Here is a 19,010-nt window from a genome sequence, read left to right as displayed (position 1 = left end):
GGCCCAGGTCTGATGGAGGTGCCCAGTGAGGGCCCAGGTCCATGCCTCCTGTGATTAGGCCATGCCCCCTGAAAAAGTATCTGGGCCCAGCCAGGCTCTATACTGCCCTGGATAGGAGGCATGCCATGCTCCTGTGAGTTGGTGCTTCTCATGTGCTAGACATGCCCCCAAAGAGGTGTGTCTATGCCCCCAGAATGCTGTGGTCACACCGCCTCCAGGGGGGCAGGGGGGCCCAGGAAGTTGTTGTACTGGGGCCCAGGATTTCTCTTGGCAGCCCTGGCCCTGCCTACCTGAACCTCTACCTACCAGTGCTGGTTCTGTTCAGCAATTTAGTCCTGTCCCTTGTCTGGCTGTATTGTATTGTAATGTATTTGGACTGCAGCACTGACATCTTAGCCATTGCAATTCAGTACCCAGTGCTATTCGCACACGGTAGTGTGCTTTAGTGTCTCATTTGTCCTGTGTATCTGGTTCTTCCTCCTGTGTCCCAGCCTGACTCCAGTTCCGTACTTTAGCTTAATATAGAGAAAGTGGAGTTAACCTTCAATTTCTATTATTTAACATATGCTGAACAAGTAAATCCTATATGTGTGCATAGCTTAGTGCTGTGGAACCTTGTGGCCAGTGGTGTACTGTATGTATAATCACCCTGCACCCATTTTTTAGTGCTTACCTCTCCGGAGTTCTGTGCCAGCGACAGTGACTCTGAGCACGGGGTGGTGCGCAGGTGTGTGGAAAAATGGCGTGGCGGCCATTCTCCTGACGCTTTACCCTACTGCTCATGCGCAAAACACTATTTTCCTGGTGAACAGTACACCAATTAGTGCTCAGTTACTGCCGTTGCCCCTAGCAAGGAGGTGGCCTGGATGGAGACTGCACACGTGGCCCCTCCTCTCTTAAAATGCCTCTGCGTGTGGCACAGTATAAATAGAAGATAATAATTATAATAATAATAAATAGCCATCGCAAAATTAAACAAGTAATACATGCAGAACACAGTAAAGACAGCTAGCAACAATTATTCTGCAAGGAGTATCACTAATTATTTCTCTATCTACCTCTCTACGCAGGGATCCTGTTGATGATGAATCTCTGTGAGGAGGTGAATGTTTATGAGTTCCTACCATCCATGCGTCAAACTGACCAGTGTTACTATTATAAAAAATATTATGACAGAGCATGCACTTTTGGTGCCTACCACCCTCTAATTTATGAGAAGAATTTAATAATAAAACTTAACCTGGGCGATGACAATAGTATTGTCAAATACGGAAAGGTGACACTGTCCGGACTCAGGGACTTACAGTGCAAGGTCCAAGCTTAGAATGAAGATTAAGGAAATGTGGTGAAAATATCTGATTTACCTAACCAAAACCATTAAGAACAAGAAAGGTGGTTTGACGACATGCTTTTTGAACAGTGCTGGACGTGAGGTCAAAGTATACCTATTTTACTATGTAACATGTAAATTACATGTATCATATGCAAACTTCAACTAATGTAGTCATTTAGGATGTGCTCCTCTGTGATGGAGCCATATGCAGGTACATCAGTGATGTAGCTTAAGAAAAAAAAGACAACTTTGGGCAAATCCCTTGACAGATGGCCATAATGTGTGACCCATGAAATTTAGTATATACAATAGCTCTGTACAGTGGCAAAGATCATTGAGGACCAGGGCCAGGATTAAGCTTTGGGGGGCCCAGGGCACTTAAGACAGGGGGGCCGGGGGAAGAGGGGTGTGTATTAAATTGTGCATACCTCTCAACGTGACCCATTCCAGTAAAGACAAAATGCTCTCTACCTGGACTTCCCTCTTAATATACTGTATGATTGACATGTGTTGAACTTTTTCCTTGATAAGAAAGGTATTTCAACATTGGTGATTGCAATCATTAAATTAAGAGGGAAGTCCAGGTAGAGAGCATTTTGTCCCTCCTGGAATGGGTCATGTTGGGAGGTATGGATTGTGTATATTTAACTATTTTATAAAGATTTCTTGTAGTGGAACAAAACAATCTTAAAATACACATAGAAAAATAAAATCTATAATTTATCTTGTCACATGCAAGCAGCATCTGAACTACTTACACACTGGGACAGGACTCATGAGGACTCCGTAAGGGAAATTTACTAAGCTCCCCGATATGATTGGAGTTTGCATTATCATATGAAAATGCAACTCTGTAATTTACTAAACAGCAATCACAGCAGAGTTCAACCAAATCGTATTGAGATACACTGCCGTCCACACAAATACAAATCAATAGACCATCGGCCAAACACAGTTGGATTTTCACATACACCTCATACAACATGGGAATTTACTAAGTATTTGTATTCTCAATCACTGCTGACAATAGCCATACTCCACTGGAAATGGATGGAATTTGTACACAAACAGAACTTTCAAATAGACCTGCTTCTGGCTGGTGAGTTTGGAGAATCATGCACGGATCAGTGAGATCCATGCATGCTTCTCTATTTAAAAGTGTAGTAAAGAGTAAAAAAAAAAAAATGTGTGGGGTCCCCCGTCCTGAACATAACCAGCCCCGGGCTCTTTGAGCCAGTCCTGGTTATTAAAATATAGGGAACATTGTGTAGGGGTTCCCAGTATTTTAACAACCAGTACTGGGCTCTTGGACCTGTCCTGGTTCCATAAATGCGGGGGGGAAAAGGACATAGGGGTACCCCGTATTTTTGCAAGCATCACGAGGTTCCACTAGTCAATGAGATAATGATGCAGCTAGGGGATACATTTATATTGGTCCCTGCGGTCGCAGCATCACCCCCCCCCCCTCCAACTAGTCACCACTGACAGGGGTTTCTTGGGGGAGTGGGGACTTCCACAATAAACCCCCCTCCCCCCTCCATGCACCCAAGGGCCAGGGATGAAGCTTGGGGCTATGGCCGCCAACCCAGGGCTATGGGTGGCAACTTCATAGCTTTTGAGTAAAAAAAACAAAAAAACAAAACAGATTTAAATATTGTCTTTTGCTGTGGAACTACAAGTCCCAGCAAGCCTACCTCGCATGCTGGTACTTGGAGAACCACAAGTACCAGCATGAGTGGTATTAAAGGGCCCACTGGTATCTGTAGTTCCACAACTTAAGAAATATTCAAACAAAGACAATACACACACACCGTGACAGTAAAACTTTAATAAATCACACTTGCACACTCAGACTCCCATACATACACACACTCGTCTCACACCTACATCCCATGCCGCCATTCATGTCCACTTGTCCAGTAGAATCCATAGGGTCCCTGTAAAAAAATATGTACTCGCCTATTTCCAGTGTAGATCCGTCCTCTTCAGTCCATGTAGTCATCCACAGGGTTAAAAAATAATAAACGCATAAAACCCGGTCCAATGCACTAAAGGGGATCCATGTGTACACATGGATCCCCTTTCCCCAAATGCCAGGACCCTTTGTGACTTCTGTCACTTGGGGACCCGCAGCCAAGCAGGGAGCGCCACATCATAACGCTCTCCTGATTGGCTGTGCTCTCCCGGCCTGCCAATCAAGCAGAGCGCATAGGCAATAATGGGGAAATAAATCGTCATTGTCATCTATGGTGGGATCCTGCGGTCTGCGGTAGATCGCAAGGTTAATTGAGGTCACTCATGTGACCCCTACATCCTTTCCCCCCTGTATTTTTGGAACCAGGACTGGTTCAAGAGCAAAACAAAAAACTGCAACAAACGAGCGCCTAATCATCAAAATAAAAAGTGAAAACCAATACGTGTTTCATAGAATTAAATAATCACAATTTTATGTTCCTGATAGTCTGCGCTTGCCGGCTCTTACCAGCCCATTTTGGAAAGGTATTGAATATCATTTTCAACTGAGGGACTTTTAATTCATTAGGATCCTACCAACACACCTGGTATTTATCAACTATCTAACAAGTGAATCACGGAACTTTTCACCCCAATAAGCTGAGTTATTACAATATACCACTAGTTCACGTCTAGTGATTGTTCTTATATATATTTATATATATTATTCACCGGTTATTTGATAATTAATCTTTTTATATGTTTTATTAATAAACATTGTTATTTTTTACGTTGGCTCTCTGTACATTATGTTCCGTTCCTGATATTCAGCGCAGCCGTTGGTTCTTTTTCTGGTTCAAGAGCCCTGTGCTGTTTTTTAAAATACTGGGAACTGCTACGCATTTACCACCCCCCGGTATTTTAGCAACAAGGACGGGCTCAAAAAGCCTGGGTCTGGTTGTGCTTAGGAAGGGGGACCACACGCAATTTAAAAAAAAATTATTTACATAAATATTGTATACAATGAAGCCCTGTACGGATCTTACTGATCTGGCCGGGCTTCATTGTGTTATGTCCGGCAGTGTTTTACTAAACTCCCCCCTGTAAAACAGTGCCCTATAATACAAATGACATCGACATTGGTGAACTCGAATTGAAAAAACACTGTAGTTTAGTAAATTACCGTGTTTTAAAAAAAAAAAAAAGTTGCAATCTCAAACGTTTGATGTCATCCGAGGTTGATCTTGTCTGAAAACGGCGGCAACGCGATTCTTAGTGAATTTACCCTTGTGTGTCTCTCTCTCTCTAGACACAAATGCTCTCATTAATTAACAGGTGACTGAGGCGGGCAGGAGGAGAGGTTGGGATCCCTGTGTCACTTACAGCTATCTCAACCCTCCTATCTCTACTCTGCTCCCTTCGGTACTGTAGCTTAAGAAACCTGATGCTCCTGTGTCTCTGCTGCCTGCAATGCATACTTCCCTGCTCGCATTCTGGCTGTCTGGTTCTTCTGCACAAGAGAAAAGCTGGTGATTTCAGTGTGCTCCAGCGAAAGTGGGGCCTGGTGTACAGTATCCCCTGGCCCGCCTCCTTAATCTGGCTATGCTGGGTACCATAATGGATCTGATGACACATCACTAAGTAGCTTCCATGCAAACTTTACAAGGTATATCAGTAGGTGTACACTGCGCCCCAACAACTGCCGCTAAAATACCAACTCACGTGAGTACCAAATCTCAATATTGCTTATACAAAGGAAAAGAGAGTGGTCCACAAGCGCTGTTAGTGTAAAATTCCATAGAGAATTTCTTTAGCCCCTTCTGTCTGAGATTTCCTGTATTCTCAATCAGATAAGGAGACAGGAAAACTTGATCTGGAAGCTTCTGACTCACCCAAACTCAGTGAGATGCGTTCTTGAAAAGGTATTTCACCTTATAATCACATTAATAACCATAGTGTCCACATGAAATAACACTCACCGATAGACAAGGCCCTATTTTCACCAAAAGGTGTCTTTAGCTTTGCCACTCTTCTGTAAGTGTATCCCATAAGGTACCAACTCCAGGCAAAAGTCAGGCAGATTTTCTTCCACACATCAATTTATTCATAAAACACAGCACAGTCAAAAATAAAGTTCACCACAAAACTTACATAAAACCACAGGGTTGGTCCACTCTACTCCATAAGGACCCCAAACATAATCCTCTCACCAATTAGTCCCGGGGGAAAAAAAGGGAGATAAAAAACTTCAGGTAGATGGTTATATTACCATATGGTAGGTAGTAGTGGACATTCCTGCCAAAATCCTCAATCATCAACACGTTCCGGTAATGTTTCCTTCCTCAGGTTGTACAGTGAACAAGCCATTCTCACTATTTATACCTTATGGCTAAGTCATGTGATCATCAGCCAATCAAGGCATGCCTTCCTCAAGCACATATTTGTGGTGGACATTTATACTATACTAGGTGATTCATTGCGCCCTACGGGCGCTCTTTAGACCGTCGTAGCCCTTGTGGTGTGCAATATTTGTATTATATGGAGTATTGCCTCGAATCATAATTGTGTGAGTGTTTAAATATTGCACGGACAAAGGGCGTGTGATGGTTAAGGGGTCGTGAACAGCGCATGCAGGGCCTGATGAATCACCCAGTGGGTGCTGTGGTTGGGGGAGCGACGGGTGTGGGGGAGATGCAGATGGAGGGAGGTGGTCCGGGGGTGCCGCAAGTGCGGAAGGGGCGGTTGCAGGGCTGCCGTGGGTGGGGGAGGGGCTGGTGTGGAGGTGCCACTGGTGGGGGAGGGGTGGGAGCGTGGGTGCCGTGGGTGGGGTCCAGAGCCACCGTGTGTGGGGGAGGAGCAGTTGCGGGGGGGCCGCAGGTGGGGGAGGGGCGGGTGTAATGGTGCTACGGGTGGGGGACGGACGTGTGCGGGGGTGCTGCAGGTGGGGGAGGGGGTCCGGAGCCACCGCGGGTGGTGGAGAGGGGGTGTGGGTGCCGCGGATGGGGCCCAGCGGTACTGCGAGTGGGGGAGGGGTGGGTAATGTTTCACCTGCTTCTCCTCCTGGAAGCAGCTAAGTTGCTGTCCTCCATTTGGCAGAGGCTCTCCCGGATACTTGCATAGCAGCTAAGCAGCCAGTCACTATTGTTAGCGCTGGTGTCCCAACGCGCCGCATTACAGGGAAGAAGATGCACTCAATAAACTACAGCTCTCAGCAGCCCTTAGTGCCAGAATGCTTCGGCCCTAAGGGCTGCTGGGAGCTGTAGTTTATTTAGTGCATCTACTTCCCTGTAATGAGGCGCATTGTGACACCGGCACTAACAATAATGACTGGCTGGCAGAACTGACTGACTCGCTGAATCAATGTAAAAGGTGAGAGTGCTGTGCAGTGTCAGTGATACTGCGGACCCACTGCACTGCACAGCACTGTCACATTTTACCAGTGGCGTGCAGTGAGGTCGGGGGCTGGGGAGGCACAAGTAGCCAACACCCCCCACCCCCCCATAGAGTGGGGTAAAAAAAAAAAGTGTAGCCCCCCCCCCCCATTCGTGAAACCAGCACCGGGCATAACCAGCTGGGGAAGGGGGGGGGGGGGGTAATGCCATAGCAGGGGAGACACTCGGTATGGGGTCCCCCTGCCATAACATTAATCTGCCCCCCCAATTAGTCAGCCCAGGGCTGGAATTCCTCGGAAGTGGGGACCCCGAAAAATGCCCTGCACCCCTGGTGGCGGTGGGTGCGGGGTTCATTGTTAATATTGTTCTTGATAGGTGCCCTACAGGTCCCAGCAAGCCTGCCCCAGTATGCCGGCACTTGGAGAACCACAAGTGCCAGCATGCCCGGACATAAATGGCCTGCTGGCACCTGTTCTCCACCTGTAAAAGAAAATATTAAAATAAAAACACCAGTCTCTTTAAAAAAAAATAGTTTATTTGACAGGGTCTTCACCTGGGGGCGGCGGCCTTTAAGCTCTTTTGCATGGCCGCCGCCTCCCCAGGGCTTCCGGCGTCTTCACCTGGGGGGCTCCACCTCCCCAGGGCTTCCATCGTCTTCCTCCGGCGTCTTCACCTGGGAGGCGGCGGCCTTTAAGCTCTTTTGCATGGCCACCGCCTTCCCCAGGGCTTCCAGCATCTTCACCTGGTGGGTGGTGGCTGCTAAGCTCTTTTGCATAGCCGCCGCCCATCCAGGACTTCCGACGTCTTCTGCCTTCAGGAGCTCTTCTCCGCTCCTCCTCCGCCGTCGGACTGACAGACGCTCCCTAGCGCTGACTTATATAAGTCAGCCGGAGGGGGTGGGGCGATGACGCTGCGAGCCGTGATTGACTATGGCGCCATTCTTGAAATTGGTACCGCTCCGCTGCCCAAACTCTGCACCGCCGCCCGCGCCCGGCCGCCTGCACCTCCGTCCCCCGCACCTCCGCTGCCTATCGCCGCCAGCACCTCCGCGAACACCCGCACCTCCGCCGCCAGCACCTCCGCCGACAACCCGCACCTCCGCCGCGCCCACAACAGTGATTGACAGCGGATCCAGTGACGGATCCGCTGGCCAATCACTGTGGCCTGACTGACAGGGGACGTGCTTTCATAGGTTGAAAGCACGTCCCTGTGTGAAAGCGGCACCTCTAATGGTGCCGCTTTCCCATGTTATTTCAATGGGCTTTTAATGCCCATTGCTAGGCCCCGCCCGTGCCCACCCCCCGCTCTCCATACCTTTCCCTATCTGACAGGGAGGCACCACGATCGGTGCCTCCCAAACACATTTTAGACAGGAGGTACGATTAGGATAATATAAAGCAGATACTCATGACACAGAATATGTGTCATAAGTATCTTCTTTATAATATTTTAATCATTAATGACAGGGGAGGCACTACCTCCCCTGCCTCTCCTGACTGCACGTCCCTGCCTTTTACATTTATTCAGCGTCCAGATATTACCCTCCGCGATATCACCCACTCTATCAGTTACATTAGCCGTCTCGGGGCTTCCAGGTCGGCAGCCCAGGTGCTGTGTTGCGGAGTCAGGGCCTCTGGGGATCTGGGCACGGCCGTGGTGGGGAGGCACTTCTGTGACATCACGCGCAGAGGAGGCTCCAGGGCTCAGAGAGTATGTAGTGCAGGGAGGGCTATGAAAGCCTTCCGCGGTGCCGCTTTCAGACACATCTATGGCGATGGCCGCAGCAGCTTTTGTTCCACCTGTGCGACGGCTAGGGAGTGGGGATTGTTGATGCCAGAGGGGGCAGGCGGACTGGAGCAGGATATAGGACGTTGCAGTAAAAGGATTTTTTCCCCCCTATCTACAACGCAGAGACTTGCTGCAGATGCAGTGGCATACCGTCCAAGTGTACCTTTTTGGCAGGTACAGTACCTTTTTTTATGGTCTGTACCGATATTTGGCTCTCCAAACTTCGATTGAATGTATAGGAAAAGGGGCGTGATCACACCACTTTACCCGTGGCCATGCCCCCTTTTCGGTTTTGCAGCGATTTTTATGTGTAAATTGTTGGAGGGTATGATGCTGCAGATGCAGTGGGCCTATTTTGGGGTGTGGACCTTGAGCTGCAGCTCCATCAGCCCCATTGTTAATCCTGCTCTGGGAAAACACAGCAGCCAAAGGACAGAGCCTCCCATTGGATGTAACCTGTGTGGGAGGGCATTTCTCGGCCAATCAGCTGTGGACTGGGTGTGATAGACCTGCTGCTAACCCAATGAGAGCTCCTAGCCCCTCCCAGCGTTATACACACAGTCACAGAATCACAGATCTGGGCTATTATATAGGATATTTTAAAACACATTCATATATAATAACTAGCTTGATCATATACAGCCAAATATATCCCATTATTATTCCCCAAAAAGACACAATTACATGAATTAGTATTAAATGGATATATACAAAAACTAAAACGGATTTCCGGAATAGCACTATTAAAATCATGCTGCTAATTCTCAATTCCACTCCATGTTATACTCATTATTCTTTGTATAATTGTTCATCCAATCAATCTCTTCATCAAATCCCAATACTGATGCCTCCTTTCCACTGGTTAAAGAGTGGCCCCCATTTGATTACCATGGGGATAGCTTGCTTCCCATGTGCGTTGCAACGCAAAACTCTTATGAGGTGTTGTTCTTCGGAGGTGGCAATGGAGAATATTCGGTAATTGTGTTGCTCTATTCACAGCCGCTATAGTTCTCCGTACATTTCTGGAAGTATTCACACAGCGCACCGATAACCGGAAGTTCCGCTACATTACTTCCAGCCACTGACAAGCAAACAGGAAGTACTACATTGGGTCTTGGAACGCAAGAGACATAATAGAACTCCATCCAATGATTGCAATGTTACATACAAAAAATAAATAATCATAGTTAGTTATTTTATATTGACACTGTGTTCACCCTAAAAATCTTATAGAAGGTCAATCAGTTATACACAGCAAAATTACCAACCATAAAAACCATTTGGTTTCAAATTCAACATTTTAAGCCCTCTAGGAACAAGGATTTTTAGTTCATATATTGTTCTCATCTCTGTTCTAGCCAATCTAACATCTTTATCATCTGTTCTCCATCTCTATTTCACAGTTTTTATCCTGCAAAAACTAGCCAGATTCCTAATGTTACATTGATTTTGGTTCTTTAAATGTAGTGAAACATTGTGTGTTTCCAGGCCCTTCTTTACATTTCTCACATGCTCTGCTAAACGTGTTTTTAACATGTGTGTAGTTTTACCTACATATTTGGCTTTACGTGAACAATCTAAGAGATATATACAGTATTTAGAATGGCATGTAATAAAGTCCTTGATTTCATAGGTTTTATTTGTCTGGCATGATTTATACTCTGTAGTTTTGCTGTTTTCGCTCTTAAGTGTGCGGCACATAAGACAAGTTCCACACCTGAAAAAACCTTTGCAGTAGACATATTCAGTACCAAAGGTTTGGGAATTGACGTTACACTTTTCACCACTAAATCTTTTAGGTTCTGTAAATAAACTTTGGAACTCTTGAAATATGATTTTTCAATAGGGGGTTTCTCTCCAAGATGTTCCAATGTTTCTTTATTATCCGTTCAACTTGTTTATGTTGCCTTGTATAATTAGAGATAAATGGTACATACCTAACATGGTTAGGATTTTCTTCTGTTCTTTTATCACCTTTTAGTGTTCGCACTCTGTCCATTGTGAATCCCTTGTTCATAGCACTAATTACCCACTCTTTTTTATATCCTTTTGCTAGGAATTGTCCCTTCAGATCATTAGTTGTATCTCATATTCCTTTAATTCAGTACAATTCCTGCATATTCACTGGAATTCGCTGATAGGGATACTACGCAACCAATTTTTATGATGGTTACTTGAAAAGTCAATGAATAAATTGCAATCTGTTGGTTTAACAAAGTTTCTTGTTTTTACTCTGCAATCCTGTACATAAATATTTAAATCTTAAGACTTGACTTGTAAAGCACTAATATCAAAGGTAAGTTTAATATTCATAATGTTGTCATTTAAATGTGAACAGAAAGCATCCAAAGACCTCCCCACACAAAAAGCACATCGTTGATATACAGTAGCGATTCCAGGACACCAGATTGGCACCAAAACCATGCCCACTCCATACCTGTTGCTCCTCCCAGTGTGCCATGAATAGATTAGCATAGCTAGGTGCCAGTCTGGAGCCCATTGTTGTTCCCATTACTATTAAATAAAACAATCCAGAATACCAAAAATTATTATTATGTAAGATAAGCGATATGCCCTCTGTTATGAAATCCTTCTTATCCTCTGACATACTTGTTTTATCCAAAAAGAAACGTGTTGATTCTATGGGTCTATCACCATATACAATGATGATAGACACCCTGAGGAAGGAAAAATTTCTGAAACGCGTTGGTGAGTTAGGATTTTAATAGCAGGAATGTTCACAACTACCTACATATGGTAATATAACCATCTACCTGAACTTTTCTATCTCAGTTTTTTTTTCCCCGAGACCAAATTGGTGAAGGGATTATGTTTGTGGTCTTTATGGAATAGAGTGGAACAACCCTGTGGTTTTATGTAACTTTTATTGTGAACGTTTGTTTTTTACTGTGCTGTGTTTTTTTATAAATAAATTGATGTGTGGAAGAAAATCTGCCTGACTTTTGCCTGAAGTAGGTACCTTATGGGACACACTTACAGATGAGCGGCACAGCTAAAGATACCTTTTGATGAAAATAGGGCCTTGTCTATCAGTGAGTGTTACTTCATGTGGACACTATGGTTTCTGATGTGATTATAAGGTGAAGATCAAAGATACCTTTTGATGAATGCATCTTATTGAGTTTAGGTGAGTCAGAAGCTTCCAGAGCAGAACTTTGAAGCGATGAATGTTACTCCCTTATATCTGATCAAGTTTCCCTGTTTTTTTATCTGATTGAGAATAAAGGAAACCTCAGACAGAAGGACCTAAAGAAATTCTCTATGGAATTTTACACTAACAGCACTTGAGGACCACTCTCTTTTTCTTTGTTTAAGCTTCCATGCAAACAGATATACTTTGAGCAAATGTAACATGAATCACCAGTATTGTGGAAGAATATTCATGCATTAAATGTGGCTTTCCTGCTATTACAGAATGAAAATATGAAAACTGAAATGAATGCACTATATGTGACAAAGCAACAATATGTACAGTATCATTTCCTTGTAAATGGTCCCTTTCTCTTTTGAAGGTGACTCTGCTTCTTGTATGCTGAACACTATAGACACATTGGGTCAGATGTACTAATCCTTGGAGAGCAATAAAGTGGATAGAGATAAACTACTAACCAATCAGCTCCTAACTGTCATTTTCTAAACACAGCCTGTAACATGGCAGTTGGGAGCTGATTTTCTGGTTCTTTATCTCTCTCCGCTTTATCACTCTTCAAGGCTTAGTACATCTTATATATAGGCCAATTTATCAAGCAATTCTCCATTAAATACATCCAGAAAGCAGCTGCTTTTGCATGTTTTTGAAAACTTTTACATTCAGAAGTATATATTAATGATTTCACTCAGGAAGATTTGTAGATATCTCCTGTGATACACTCAGAATGCTAGAACATCCTCTATGGGCGCAGTGATACTGTTAAATGTATCAAGCTTTGATAAATAGTTTATTTTTTGGAGCATGAAGGCTCTAATTTTCCATCTTCAGACAGCTTGAACCAGCATAAAAGCACCAACGATTGATATTAATGCGGTTATACCCCTTAAAGATGTACAACATACTTACAGCATCTACTGAAATAAAACTCATGGCAACAGGAGTCGGCTGAACATTTTGTCAAATTTTACTTAACAATGAATTAAGTTTCTTTCAAATGATTATAGTGTGGTGGCAGGCCGCAACAGGCAGCATATAACAAGGCAGTCATACATTGCAAACTCAATCATTGGTGTCAGGTCCTTAATTAGGGGTGTGCAAGCAGTGCTGGAGCACAGGTTTATCTAGGTGGCACCATTGCCAGCCCATGGCCCTTGCTTGGAGCTAGCAGGGGGACTGGAATGGCACCCAGCAGACTCTTTTGCTGTGGCAGTGTCCCCCCAGTGTCCATCGTCCAGGGGCAAACAATGCCATCTGTGCAGCTGCTTGGAGTGTCCTCAGCACTTCCCTGGTGCCAGCAGCCCTGCCCCCTGTGTGTGACATCATGATGGCATGTGCTTAGGGCCAGCACAGGGAGCTCAGGAGCCCTGTTAGGCTCTGATTGATGTACAGCCTCAAAGTTTAGACACCCCCAGATGGTCGTGTCAAATGCCCTGACAGGACAATCCTCATATAAGATTGGCTGATGAGAGCGAAACCATCTAAGCAATAACTGACAACTCATCTAACCGGTCAAGAAACAAACAACATCCAAAAGGGAAGGTTCCCAGGAGACAAGAGAACTAATGATTGACATGGATAACTAATATGACCCTGCAGAATCCACACCATAACTGATAGGCTGCCAGTCTACAACCCCATCACCAAATTAACATATACAAGGGAAACCACTAGCATCTTAAAGGGGCCCCACACTAACATTCTTCTGGTTTAATTTTGCTCTGACATATTCAGTCCTATGCATCAATTATTACAGAGCCTGCAGGATAGAGGGATCTGTTCAGATCCCCTCCATGTTTGTTCCCGCAGATCCTCTTCTGCATCCCACTAGTTGCATTGTCAGCAAACAGATCACCAAGACTAAGGGCTAGATGCATCATTGCTTGGAAAGTGATAAACTACCAGCCAACCAGCTCCTGTAATTTTTCAAACAGGGCCTGTGACATGGCAGTGAGAAACTGATTGGTTGGTGCTTTTTCTCTCTCCATTTTAGTCTCCAAGCGATGATGCATCTAGCCCTTAGACTGAACACTGCTGACATTGATATGGTTAGGGTCGGCTTATAGAGTGTATTAGGGATGTTAATATTAATGTGTTACTTACTACAAGTCTTACATTTCTATGGTAAGTTAGTCTGGGAGTTGGACAACAGCTGATCATTGGACATGCTGCAATCATGCAAGCTGCAACAAAAAGCTTTTATTCAAACTGCAGGTGGCCCTGTCCACATATGTAACTTATTTAAAAAGACAAGGCTGAACATTAATTGTTTAATTTGTTTCATTAAATCATTCAAGAAAACAGACAGCTTACAGATGTGTCCACTTACATCTAGCCTCCCTGCACGTTAAATAGCCCTTCTAGTCATGCCATGCTATGGCGTGACTTTGTAGCGCCAAATGTCTTTACATGTGACTTTTTCCCTTAAATGCGTCTTATTTGCAAATTATGTGAATAGGACACACAAGCAGCTTCTGCTGATTAAAATGATATGCAACATGCCTATATTCTGTGTGTGGCTGTATCTGCATATGAAATGTTACACTACAGTGTTTTCATAGAATACTAGTGTAGCATTTTGTATGCAGATACAGCCACAGACGCACAGAGTATATAGGCATGCTGCATATCATTTTAATCAGCAGAGTCTGCTTGTGTGTCTTGCTTACACAGTGATGCAAATAAGATGCATATTCAACAAAAAGATGCTAAACGTTAGCAGACTTGCACTGGACCTGTCAGCTCACTCACGACAGACATCTTCACTGCGTGGTGTATTGAGGTAAGATGTATGAGGACACATCCATAGTTACAAGCTTCCTGTTAGCAGTCCTGCCTGACTAATGATTAATATGATGATGATTATTACTGTTATTAAAAATCTTTATTTTTAGGACACCACATGTGTTCCGCAGCGCCGTACAGGGGGTAAACCACAAGACAGTACATGGTATAACAGTACAACATAGTAAATAAACAAAGCTACAACACAGTATCAGTTATCATTATTGTACAGTGACACGTTATTCATTTCTGTGTTGTAGATGAGTTACATTATTTTACTTATAGGGGCAAATTATGAGAGATTAATAGAACTATGGGGCGTTTGGAAAGTGTGGAGTTAAAGGTTAGTATGGGGTGTTCTGATCTTTATAAATTTATAACAGGAAAATGCCTGTATACAGGTTCCTGCAAAGCATTATTCTGTTCTGATTGGTCCATGTTTCACAGGCTGTAAGGTGTTAGCACACTTGGGCGTAAGTATATGGCAGTACGGATGGTGTAATGGTTAACATCACTGCCTCACAGCACTGAGGTCATGGGTTTAATTCCCATCATGGCCCTAACTGTGCGGAGTTTGTATATTCTCCCCGTACTTGCGTGGTACTCCGGTTTCCTCCCACACTCCAAAGTGTAGGTTAATTGGCTCCCAACAAAAAATTAACCCTAGTGTGAATGTGTGTGTGTGTGTGTGTACCTGTGATAGGGAATATAGATTGTAAGCTCCACTGGGGCAGGGACTGATGTGAATGGGCAAATTTTCTCTGTACAGCGCTGCGGAATATGTGTGCGCTATATAAATAACTGATAATAAATAATATGAATTATCGTTTAGCAGTTTATGTATAGACCAACACATGAAACACACAGCTGCTACATATTTCCAATACACACAAGCACAAGACGCATCTGTCTTTCTGAATCAATGCCTGCCTCCTACTATTTCCTGTTTCCAACTTGCAGATTGCTGTTCTGACTAGTCCTGATCTCGTGCACTGCACACCAATATATACATCTACTGTAGCTATCTATCTGTGTGTGTGAGCATGCACAGATACAGCTATATATACAGATTTATCCAGCTATGTATATTTGGATGTAATACGGACAATTGCATAATACACATGTCAATTTTTGTAGTCAAGGTAAAGCAGATCCACTTCGGTATCAGTAATGTCCTAACTAATATACTGTATTGTAGGATGATCTGCTTTAGCCTGACTACTACAACTGACAAAAGCCAAGATACTGTACAGTAAGTAAACGTGTGTTCGTCTATGCAGTCATCCTTGTTACACATATGTAGAAAACAGAATTCTCTCCATCAGTAGGGCACTCACCTCCTGCGCAAATAAGCAGATGTCTTGCATAAAGAATAGAAGTCACTGCACTTCTGTTCAATATAAATTATACTGTATAAAAGTCATATTCTACAAAAAATAAAGTTACAATTTTGACCGCCTGAAACATGAATATATGCAGTTGGGGTAGGATCTGATGTTAATTAACTGAAAAAAGTAATTTAAAAATAAATGTTTTTATTTGTCATTTTGTTTTAAAAATGTTTTTGTATAGTCAATTAACATTATTATATTCAATATGACAGCAACAAAAACAGATTTGAAATACCAATAATAAGGCGCTACCATTTTTAGATTACTAATAATAAGTTTCCATGGTTTGGCAGAGGTGGGCATGCACTTGTGTCTCAGGTTTCCCAGTGATTTATGAGAGGGTAATAGTTTGGAGGTTATCAAATAATTATATATATATATATATATATAGATATATATATATATATATATAGATATAGATATATATATATATATATATATATATAAGAAAAAAAATCACACTATGTGTAATTCTTGCGTTATAAAATCTTTTTTTATCATTTGTAACATTTTTATGAAGGCTACCTACTCTTACATTAAAATATATTCTGTAAAGATCATGGAGGAAAACATAGTAAGAGTAACAAAAGTTACATTACATCATCTCATTCTGCACACATTTTATTTGACATCATATTGACTGTAAATCTGGAATAAACCCCATTAAAAGAAAACAGTGGTATTCACTACAGTAATCATTAATCATGTAGTAAGTATAGGAAACACATTGTTACTAGCCAACCAACCAACCAACCAACCAACCAACCAACCAACCAACCAACATCTCGCAGATAAGAGGGATAGTATAGCAGCCTACACATAGTGTGAGACAAGAACAGTTGCTGCATATTGTGTGTCACTAGACAGGGTGCAAGGTGCACAATCTACTGTAGGTTACACAGACAGAAGACAGGTCCAATACCAGTGACCCATGCCATGCATCACTATACCTACTCTGTGACGTCATACCAATTACTCTGCTACCTAATACCTAATCCTATTTATTTATTTTATTTTATTATTTATTAACAGTTTCTTATATAGCGCAGCATATTCCGTTGCGCTTTACAATTAGAACAACAGTAATAGAACAAAACTGGGTAAAAACAGACAGACATAGAGGTAGGAAGGCCCTGCTCGCAAGCTTACAATCTATAGGGAAATAGGCATAGATACACAAGGATAGATGCTACCTATTGCATAATGGTCCACCAGATTGCTAGGTTCTTAATGGGTTGTATGATGATACCCCACAAAGTTATCCAAGTGTCAGGAGGGTGTGAGACTAAAGAAAGACAAGATATGTGATGTTATGAATACTCTACAGAGGATGTAATTAGATAGGGAAGCACTGAAGGTTATGTGGGTGGGTCTGGAATTTGATAGGCTTGTCTGAAGAGGTGAGTTTTCAGGGAACATTTAAAGGTTTGGAGACTAGAGGCGAGTCTTACTGTGCGTGGGAGGGCATTCCACAGAGTGGGTGAAGCCCGGATAAAGTCCTGTAATTTTGAGTGTGAACAAGTAATGCGTGCGGATGAGAGACGTAGATCTTGTGCAGAGCGGAGAGGTCGGGTAGGGAGATATTTTGAGATGAGTGAAGAGATGTATGTTGGTGCAGTTTGGTTAATAGCCTTGTATGTGAGTAAAAGTATTTTATATTTAATACGGTAGAATACCGGTAACCAATGGAGGGACTGACAGAGCGGATCTGCAGACGATGAACGTCTGGCAAGGAAGATTAGCCTCGCAGCTGCATTCAAAATGGATTGTAGTGGTGAGAGCCTATGTTTGGGAAGACCGGTCAGGAGACTATTACAATAATCAATGCGGGAGATAATGAGAGCATGGATTAGAGTTTTTGCTGTGTCTTGTGTAAGATAAGGGCGTATTTTGGATATGTTTCTTAGATGTATGTAACATGATCTTGAGACAGATTGAATGTGGGTAACAAAGGACAGTTCAGAGTCAAGAATGACACCTAGGCAGCGAGCTTGTGGGGTAGGGGTGATTGCAGAGTTCTCAACAGTGATAGAGATATCAGGTTGGAAACTACTATTGGCCGGTGGAAATATAATTAATTCTGTTTTGGAAATATTAAGTTTGAGGTGGCGAGATGTCATCCAAGATGAAATGGCAGAAAGGCATTCAGTGACACGGCCCAATACAGATGGTGACAAATCAGGGGAGGATAGGTAGATTTGAGTATCATCCGCATACAGATGGTACTGAAATCCGAAAGAGTTGATTAGTTTGCCAAGAGATGTGGTATAGATAGAGAAAAGCAGAGGACCTAGGACTGAGCCTTGCGGTACTCCAACTGAGAGAGGTAGCGAAGTAGAGGTGGAATCAGAGAAACGAACACTGAAGGAGCGATTAGATAGGTAGGATGAGAACCAAGAAAGGGCTGTGTCCTGAATAATAATCCTATGTAACTTGTAGCGCTGAAGATATGACAGTAACTGCCTGGAGGTGAGATTGTGATGTCAGCTGACATCACAATGGGCCTGAAGACATCACAATGGGGTCAGTGGCCAGCTATTCCTGCATTTGATTTATGTCACCGTACAGCGCTTCCTGTAGTGAGCCGTCAACACAGGGGGACAACTGCAATCACGCTCAGAGGTGCCCAGCTAGAATGTCGTGCAGCCAGGAAGAGGACACCACAAGACATCACCTACACCATTTCAGTTGAAATAGACACCGACACCCAGGAGCTGTGATCCGCCATAGCCTACACTCTGGATCCGGTAAGTAAACAGTGCAGAACTCCGGTCAGACGTTCACCTGGTCTACCCCTATTATAACGAGCACTCTCAGCATGGGATAAGTCCACTTACACTATAATTTAAGGGCCCATTTATCATAGATCGCATTTGCAATGCAATCTGTGCGTGATATTAGCACCCAGGATTGCATTGCAGAATGCCATCACATTGGGAGAATGTATCACCCGGCACAGACAGCGACAGTGGCTCCAAATGGAGCCTGCTCCTGCGATGTGCAGAGTGCGGGCTGGTTTGCTGCACATGCGCAGTCAGCGTGACCCCCATGCACAACAGCTATTTCCGGCGGAGCGTTCCTGGGGAACCTTGCCGGAATTGCAGCCCCGATCTAAAGAGGGCGGTAGCTGCGGACATTTGTTTACAGTACAAACAAGTGCTATTATAGGATCAGACGTGATCCAATTAAACTCACAGCAT

General features: G+C 43.6%; 1 protein-coding gene across 3 annotated transcripts in view; it reads left to right on the top strand.

The window, feature by feature from the left end:
• LOC134909155 (beta-galactoside alpha-2,6-sialyltransferase 1-like) overlaps positions 1 to 1,725 on the top strand; it is a 147,567-nt gene extending 145,842 nt beyond the window's left edge. For all 3 annotated transcript variants that reach the window (XM_063915663.1, XM_063915664.1, XM_063915662.1), the window contains one exon: positions 1,071 to 1,725. In XM_063915663.1, the coding sequence (XP_063771733.1) occupies positions 1,071 to 1,324 (254 nt within the window). In that variant the 3' untranslated portion in view covers positions 1,325 to 1,725. The remainder of the gene's footprint in view (positions 1 to 1,070) is intronic.
• The last annotated feature ends 17,285 nt before the right edge of the window (positions 1,726 to 19,010 follow it).

This window comes from Pseudophryne corroboree, chromosome 4 (assembly GCF_028390025.1).
Source record: "Pseudophryne corroboree isolate aPseCor3 chromosome 4, aPseCor3.hap2, whole genome shotgun sequence".
Taxonomy (NCBI): domain Eukaryota; kingdom Metazoa; phylum Chordata; class Amphibia; order Anura; family Myobatrachidae; genus Pseudophryne; species Pseudophryne corroboree.
The sequence above is the reverse complement of the archived record's forward strand: the minus strand, read 5'-3'. Positions and strand labels throughout refer to the sequence as shown.